We start from the raw sequence: 9553 nt of genomic DNA on the forward strand, positions 1-9553 counted from the left end.
TATGGTAGCATTTCCAGGTATCACCATCTTCAAAGAAAAGTGTTAAGTGGTTATAGTGTACAATACCCTTTTATGTAGGATTGCTTGAGAAAACGTTTAGTTAGTTCTAGTTCTTGTCCTAAAAGTTTTAAAGTTTTGGTTTAGTTCTAGTTTTTGAACCAAAATTTGAATGAATTTTAGTTTAGTTTTAGTTTTAAAACTAAAATAGACCACAATTTTAGTTTAGTTCTGGTGTACTAGAACTAGAATTAAATTGCTGTACTAAAACTAGATTTAGTTCTAGTTCCTTAGAACTAAAACAACACTACTATACACCAACCAGATCATGTTAATGAAATATATTTTATGCCATGCCTTTTAAATTTTGATAACTGTGAAAGCCAAAGTGACTTTCTTAGTTCCTATGGAGATCAGAAAACCAATGGAAATGTTGAAGTATGTCCATTACTATTACATTTTACACCATGTTCAGAATCTAGTGGACCACTTGATGCATTCCCTCGAGGTATCTTTTGCTATCTGGTGGTAGAACTCCTCCGAGATGTCTCAAAATGGATTCTTGTGTGGTCAATATCCCGGTGTGAAGTGTTTGGTAACTTAGTCACACTATCACATAGAGGAACTGGTCATAAAGTGACCTTGATAGACAGAGTTTTATTTTTAGAAGTTCAAATACGCCGTAAGGATAACAGTCAGCCCTCCATCCATTTCCAAGTCAAAGAAGCTTTAGAAGAAAGTTTAGTAGAAATATGTAACCAGTTTAATTATTGTGATTTTGAAATATCTTCTGGATTTTTATGTAAAGAGTGTCAAGGTGGAGAAACACACATGGCAAAACTATCCAAAAATTGTCAAACATGTGAATGTAGTTTTGGAAAGACTACTATAGTCACCGATTCACACAGACTTTGGTATGAAAAGGTACGTGCATGCAAGCTGTTTTAACATTGCGTAAACTTGTACCACATTAATAGTCATCAGGTACATTATTATGTGCCTTAAATGCTCTCAATCTCACAACTAAGCACACAAGTCCCTTTTTTGGGTATTTGTACAGTAGTTGCATGATATTTGAATTACATTTGTAATTGTACATATCATGTATGTGCATGGTAGCTACAGTGTTTAAGTGTTCTTTGAAGTCATCTGTCAGTTGACTTATTTACTAAAGTTTTTGAAAGTATAATAGTGTAATATGTATATATTACAGGAACAACCATCATCACAAGAAGCACACTGTGGTATGTACATTGTGTAGCTATCCTTGTATGTATGCAATTGTAAGAACTATCAAACTATCATACAGTACAATAGTATTGTATATTAGGGATCATAAAGTTTGGGCTTTTCTGGCCAAAAATATCACTCTAAAATGAGTTTCACAATATACCTTCATGGCGTCTTGGCAGTATTGGCTAAGTATAACCAAGCCCAAAAATGCATTCAGTACAACCTGAAATACTTGCAAAATATTGCAGTTGTAAAAATTTTGTATTTTTTATGTAGTGGAATTTTCTACTGACTGACTGACTGTTGCCTTCAGAAAAGCGTAACTCGGTAGCCGCTAAGGCTACGGACTTGATTTTTTCACTGTTCGATGTCACTTCAGCCTGACTGGTACCTTTTGGCATACCACAGTGCATACAATGCATGCTTCATGGACTTGCCAGTGTCCTCCTTTGTGTCCCATTCATCTTTGCTGACAGCGAAAGGTGTCGATTAGGCAATAGCATGTGATGGCTTCCCTTCCTAATGGAAATCGTTTAAAATGCTGTGTAACGGGCTGATATAGCTGTAAATGAAGTGCAAATAGGGTAATTGATTGCTGGGGCACGCATTCAGACGTAACTAACTATGTCAGTGCCATTCTTGCTTTTGATGTGGTATGCACGTGTTCAGCAATCATAATGATGTTACAAAACAGTAAACAAACAAGTGCAAGAAAAAAATAGGAATTGTAAGTTCAATTAGGGAAAGGTAGAGAAACAAGGGAGGTTGCCTACACCTGAAGAAATACTAGTGGACATTTAATCCCTAATTCAGTAAGTACTGAATTAGGGATTAGGTAAACTAAGGTAAATAGTTCTTAGCACAAGTTACACATACATTGTAACAGCTCAGACAATTCCCCCATTGCTGAGCTTTATCCCTTTCCTTACAAACACACACACACACACACACACAGACACACACACACACACACAAAATAATACAAACACACACACTACTTAGTATCGTTTTATTTTCAAATAACAATTTTTAGTCATGTCAGAATGAGATTACCAACACCTTTTCAATGATGATGAAGATGTCCTAGTTCCCAACAGTTTTGACTCCCCCAACACAATAGGATGAAGCATGATTAGAAAACTGGGGTTAGCCAGCCAGATGGCAGAGGCCATCGATCTTCTAATAATACAAGTCACTTTGTAGAGAGTTCAGCTACGAACAATTCATCCTATACAGAGTCAGCTACAAACAAGTCACCTTGTAAAGACTTCAGTTACAAACAGTTCACCCTTCAGCTGCAACAAGTCACTCTGTAGAGAGTTCAGCTACATTAGAAGATACCTTGTAGAGAATTTAGCTACAGACACATCACCCTGTAAAGAGTTTAGCTACATTAAGAGTCTCCCTGAACTCTCATAAGGTAACTTGTCTGTCTCTACAGGGTGAATTGCTTGTAGCTAAACTCTCTACATGGTGACTGGATTGTTGCTGAACTCTCTACAGGGTGACTTTTTATTCTATACAGGGTGGCTTGATTTCTCTACAAGGTGACTTGAAACATAGCTGAATGCTCTAATAGAGTTATTTCTTAACTGACTTTAGATCTCACACTTGCTGCATGTGGTTGGTTTTTATTTTATAACTGAATGGATTTTTAATCTGAAACTCCTTTCTAAGGTGATTAATCCATCTGTACACCATTCCCCTGAGCAGTTTGTCTGATAGGCATGGTTTTAATAGCAAATCTCGATCACATGATTATTACACACTGTTGGGTTTTGCATTATATCTTCATGGTTTATACTTCCAAACCTCAAAAGGCTTGTGGTTCAATAGTTAACTTATCTATGTACTGATTTTCAGCTTCTTGCTTTAAACTGTTTGCCCCGTACGTGTGACAACATGTTGGCATCATTTATCATGAATGATTGAAAACAACCTTTAATTGTATTCCGACCAAAACTTGATTCACTTGTAAATCTGCAGTAGCTATGTGTGCCAAATTTCAAGGAAATCAACAAACAATGGGTTTGCAAGTTATATAGCAGGCTTGTAAGTGTGCAATAAGAGTATAAGGTAAGAAGAAAAATGGAAAAAAAATAAGCCAATATTGGAAGTCTCATATCTCTCAGGAATGGTTAAAGCGATTTTTCTCAAACTTGGTAACTGTATATACAAGCCATTCCATGCAATCTGATACAGTGATTTTGAATAACATACAGTAGTTGGCATTGTACTTAAGCTCTAATGGCTAAATTAGGGAGCACCCTAGTTATCACAGCATGTTTATGGTTTGCAATATATTGCTAGTCACCATGTAGTTGGTATTTGCACTTTGCATATTATCACATAATAAACTACATATGTGCGTGTACTGAATAATGATAATATGCTAGTGTTGTTCAAAATGTATTTAGGTTTGGTATTGGAGTTACCTGAGTTTAACAGATCCATTAGACCTCAAGTGGCTAGGAAGTGGTATGACCTTGGAATACAGTTGTCACTGAATGTGGACGAGTTGGATATCATAGAAGCTAATAATCCTAGAGATATAAAGCGGTGTTGCACACAGATGTATCAGCATTGGCTTAATTCAGACCTCCAGGCAAGCAGGGAAAAATTGGCAATGGCTTTGCAACACATTGGATATCACACATTGGCTGAAAGAATTTGGAATAATAGTATGGAAGGTGTGTATAATTATATGTAGAACCTTGTGATGTTGTATTAGCAGACTATCATGCATCATTAGAGAATTTATGAATAATGGTCTTTGATGTCTGAAGGCTTAATGAGAGCTTAATAGTTAAAATGGCAACCTGAGGTGTTGTGGTTTTTATTGAAAGTGTAAAACAAAAATTCTTTCTGCCTGTTTATTTTCTGATCATGTCTTACTTCTGTTAGTTCATAATCACCTACTCCCAGTGTTTTCCTTCCTTTTAATGTGTGGCTTCAGTGAGATAAGATTAATTTTCTTTTATGTAGGTATGTCAAGTCAACCTAACAATAACACAATGTCTGCATTCTCATTAAGTTCCAAGTTAATAGTGATGATGTCAGTGATGATTGTAATATTGGCAATTTACTTTGGAATTAAAATTAATGTGTTATACTGTACATGCACTTGATGAAAATGTATGTACATGAAGTACAGTATGTTATATTGAATTTTAATTATTATGGAGTATTTATTCTCTTCTAGGAGACATACATTTACATACTACGTTTACATAGTGTAGTCTGTAGAAAACCAAATATGGAAACTGGAGTCCTGGTTTTTCTATTTGCAAGATATTGAGCCAATTATCTATCATGCATCCCACAGAAGTGTGCCAGTATTAACAACAACTTTTAAGTGTCGGTATCCTCTTGTACAAAGTATGCTCATGATAACTTGCACTGCCGATATAGAACCTCTTGCTCTGAGTCGATTGTTCAGACTGACACATACACCTGTAGAAGAATTTTGATTGAAACTTGATCAAGAGCTATTTTGAATATTATATGTACCTTTTGTTGTTAAACATCTGGTCTCGTATAGTTCTATCTGATTAGTATATATTATCTAATGTGTTAACCCCTAAACCCATGCCACATAGTCCAGAAAACTGGACCTAAACGTAACAAAGCACTGTAACTTTCAAATGTCTTATGGCTACGCAGTAATGTAACAAGGATTAAATTGTTACCTAGGGCTTTACCCTACCACTGAGCGGTGTACACTGTAGCCAAAACTAGACATGAAAATCCTTTACATACCTTTATAAATGATCCATAACTCCATAGTGGTTGCTCTATCAACTTGCAACAAAAACTTTGAAATATGGAAATGTTAAGTTCTATGCAGGTTTAAAAATTAGTTGCTTGCACTATTCAAACCACTCTGACAACCTGCCTGATGTATAGGGGAAGTGTGTTACTAAATATTGTATATATTTCATCTGTCAACTTGCACTGCGCGCCATGGCGTAGAACTTGATAGTAATTTTTTTGGTGCTTCCTATCATTCACATTGTGGCTGTATTGCTCTTGTTGAAGTTTGAAGCTTTTGGTGATGTCAAGTATATTATTTGTGTATCTCTGTTTTTAGATTAGTAGCATGTAAATCTTTAATTACTTTCACCTATATACATCCACAATAATTTAGAAAGATAAACAGTCGTTAATCACTATGCATTGTGCACTTCATTTTTTTTTCTTTAGTATGTGGGTCTGACCCCACAGCCACTAGAATTCTTTGTAATTCACTTTGTTACCTTTCTCATTATTTTATTAATGTTACTACCTTGCACATCTGAATAAAGTTCACACATAATATATAATTATAATTTAAATGTCTATTCTGCTGAAGACTCCATATTGGTCATTATTGCACTGGTTCTTTAACTTTATTGGTATATGTGTTATTTAGTCTTATCATGAATGGCACTTAATCCTTTTATGAAAAAGTAGTTTCTGAGTATAACACCTGATCAGTAATCTCGAATATTTGACCATCATTGTAGTGGTACAATTGACAGTTACATTCTGAGAAATTTAAAGTACATAGAAAGCAATGACCTAATCGCTTGATCCATCCATTTTCATCAAGATCCCAGCTTGTTGTAGGCAGCCCATTGGTATGAAACCTCGTGTTTTTGTACCACTTAGTAGCCATAGCTTTTCCCAACTACTCTTAGTGTCCCTTCACTTCAAACATCTTCTGTCTGTGTCTCTTCTGATACATAACTTGTTATGATTCTATTGTAAATATGGACAAATGCCTTATTATCATCAAGAAACCATCATGTGAGCAATGTTCCAGTGCAGCATTTACTGGTTTTTCAAAATGGACCCGCACCTTTGAAGAAACATTAATGTAGCACTTGACATTTTAATATACATGTCATTGCAGTAGAGGAATAACCCTGGCTTCACCTCAACAATTCTTTAGGCACCTTCACCTTATTCACAAAACGGTCGAAGGTTTTTCTCAGCAGTTCATCATTTTTCTCAATAGCACAATGTATGCACATTTGTGGGGATACAGAAATTGTGGGTAATGAAGTCTTTACAGGAGTGGTTAGTTGATTAGTTTCCATCAAAAACTGAAGCAAAGTAAAGGAATAAGCTTTCCATCTCGATTTCTTTTCCAAATTATTGAGAGAGCAGCAATGAAGTTGATCAGTAAGGTATATCTTAGTGGGGGAAAAGTTTGCATATCACCAAAATCACACCATTCTTAAATAAAATACAAATATTATTATGAACTCTTGGAATATAGTAGGATGGAATCGCTTTTGAGACGTCTATTAACTGAAAATGATTTGTTGAATCAAGGAAACTTCATCTAAGGAAAAGGCTTAAATAGTGTAAAAATAATTTTAAAAATTAAAATATGGGAATAGAGATCGCTAAAAAAGTAAAAAAAATAAGATCTAGAGTCAAACAAGCCAGCATGTTAAATACACAGAGATGTCTTAATCTCTATGGTATGGAGACTAAGGAAAAACAGTAATTTCCATAAATCAGGGGCAGGTAGCTAAGTACTGAGAATACGTACTTCTGTATAGAGTATTATGAGTCCAAATAGAGATCTCTGTGTGTTTAACATGCTGGCTTGTTTTACACTGGTTTCTTTACTTTTTTTAATATAGCGATCTCTATTATTTTTACACTATTATTTGTTTACTTTTTATAGATTCCAGTAATGGCAAAATCATATTACTACCCAACAGTTATCTGGACAATTTGGCCTGTATTGATCAATAGCTGATTTTGTTTTAAATCAAAGGCTACAGTGGCTTGGTCACCTGGGACGTATGAGTAGTGACAAATTACCAAAGCAACTTTTGTTTGGAGAGCTTTTGAAGAAAGGACCATTTTATGGTGCCAAGAAGTGATCGAAGGATGAAGTGATGTCTGACTTACAGGCTATTAGTGTTGAGGATTGGTATGTGGTATGTCAAGATTGTGAAAGGTGGTCTAACTTTTGTGCAATAGTTGTTGATGAGGTGGCACAGTGTAGGGAAGGAAATACGTACTTGTGCTGCCAACAGAGCATCCCAAGAAAGGAATTTTTCTTGTATTTGTGGAAGACTCTCAAACGCCAAGAAAATCTGACAAGACATCGTCATTTCTGTGATGTGTACAGTTTGTCATAGCCCAGGATTTGTCCTGAGGCTCCACTAATCATGGTACTTGTTGCCATGGGCAGCTTCCAAGGTGTGCGTGTGTGTGTGTGTGTGCGTGCGTGCGTGCGTGTGTGTGTGTGTGTGATGTTGCTATACAGCTAATTCTAAACTTAGAATTGTTTGCATCCATTATAACATCACTAACATATTTTTGGTGTGTTCATTCCTTTGAGGTTAATGCAGTGTCCCAAGGTAAGTGCCTCAAGGCTTCTCTGTTATACAGCTTCATAATGATACATTTGGTAAGTGCTCTGTTATACAGCTTCATAATGATACATTTCCTGTGGGCTACTTTACATGTTGCACTACATGGAACAGCCATGGAAGGATTTTACAAATTATTCAGACTTTCCCTTTTGTATTGTCTTGGCTATTACATGAAGCCTTAGTTCTAAAGGTGATCAATTGATTTCCTGATCAGATGATTTTCTAGGGTGGTCAGACTTCCAAGGGTGTTTTCAATGAAGCATATGGCAGATATAAATCAATGGTGCTACATGTAACCACCTTTCTCACTCTGTTGAGTATCCAATTACACTATTTAGTTTGCATTTTTCTCAAACTTCTTTTTGGGACTTCTTTGTTGTCTAGCAGCAAAAACCAATAGCCTGTTAAAGTTTCAGTTTTATCTGCTGAATACTTGTGGAGTTGTAGCGATACACAACAGGAAGAGCATAAAAACAATCAATTTGTACCTTAATTGACTATACAGAAAAGAAGTTACAGATGTTTATTCAATTAGTCGTAAGTCACAACTGCAACAGGCTCTCATTGTGTTCACAAACTAGGAATTCGTCAAGGTACAGTTTTTGGCTGATATATATTCTTACTCTCCATGAAGATGTGAATCCAATGGTATATAGGTTTATTGATGCAAATCTTTTTTTACAGTTTACTGAAGCAAATAAAACATCCTTTATTTTTGTAGTATGCATTTTTGCCCAATGTACCCATTGCAAAATTATGCAAACTCTCAGTTTTCACTCAGCAGGCTACATTTTCCTTAACCATGCAGCTTTACTGGCTTGCTTCTTGCTTGGGTAGCTAGGTCAACCTGCCTGTTATGGCAAGCTCATTCATTCATTGTTGTGTGTATTTTAAAACATTTAGACATATAACAGGGAGACCACCAGTAGACTAATTTGATTAAATGAATGGTGAAGCCCTGCATAATCCAGTCAGCCTGTGGGATATATAGTCAATACTTGGGTCTTATTTGACAGATGGCCACAATGTAGCATACATGAACATCACATTTTGATGAAAGTTTTAAAGCCACTTCAACATTTTCTTTTGTTTTTGTTGTCTGTTTCTCAGGCCCAACTGACCCTGTACAAACTATTTACATTTATCACATGATCACTTTTCAAGTAGAGATGGTGTTGCAACTTGCAAGTTACCTTCAACCTCATCACAATTTACGTAACATTTTTACTACATAGCTGACTACTGACAAGTGGAACAGGAATCATATTATAATGTAAATGAGTTACTACTGGACACACAGCCGTGAGTCTCAAGAAAATTTTATTTTACCAACCTACTGACCTTGTACTTAGCTGAGTTTGGCCCTAAAAATGAAATATTTAAGTGGCAATTAGAATTGTAGAGTGGCTGTTTAGAGTGTACAAAATGTGATGTGGACATTATTGTCTTCTTTATTTGTGACTTTCTATGACATTTCTATGGCAAGACACTTAAACTAACCGATCAAGATTGTTTTATTATTTTTTTATTTACAATATCATCTAAAGAGCATACAACATACATACAATTAAACACAAAGATGTCTCTGTAATAGTTTCAAAACAGTAGACCATCCCTCTTCAGAACCTCTCAAGCCTGATGTCTAAAGGAGTAGATGCCCATTTGTCAGTGAAAGCTTCTTCTAAATATTGAACTGATGAGGATAGTGATAAAGGATCTTCATTTAAACTTCTTAAGCAATATAAGAATGTGTCAATGGAGCAGTGGCAAAAGTTGGACAAAACTGCTGTAGAGGCTCTCAACCTTGGAAATCAAGCAACTTACAAAGTAGGCCTATAGCATTGGCCTCATGGCGAGAATGCAGTGAGGGAAATGCACATTCACTCAGTTTCTCAGCCATTTTTTATCATGTACTATATAGTTAAAAACCAAATTTGTGTAAA

At 35.6% G+C, this 9553-nt stretch overlaps 1 protein-coding gene across 1 annotated transcript; it reads left to right on the forward strand.

Annotated features, from left to right (window-relative positions):
- Positions 1 to 181: 181 nt before the first annotated feature.
- LOC136252897 (uncharacterized) lies at positions 182 to 4436 on the forward strand. Its single transcript, XM_066045483.1, has 4 exons — positions 182 to 921; positions 1211 to 1241; positions 3648 to 3920; positions 4216 to 4436. Exons 1-4 carry the CDS (start codon positions 346 to 348, stop codon positions 4356 to 4358), a joined length of 1023 nt encoding a protein of 340 aa, XP_065901555.1. The 5' UTR covers positions 182 to 345; the 3' UTR covers positions 4359 to 4436.
- Positions 4437 to 9553: the final 5117 nt, after the last annotated feature.

This window comes from Dysidea avara, chromosome 4 (genome assembly GCF_963678975.1).
Source record: "Dysidea avara chromosome 4, odDysAvar1.4, whole genome shotgun sequence".
NCBI lineage: Eukaryota > Metazoa > Porifera > Demospongiae > Dictyoceratida > Dysideidae > Dysidea > Dysidea avara.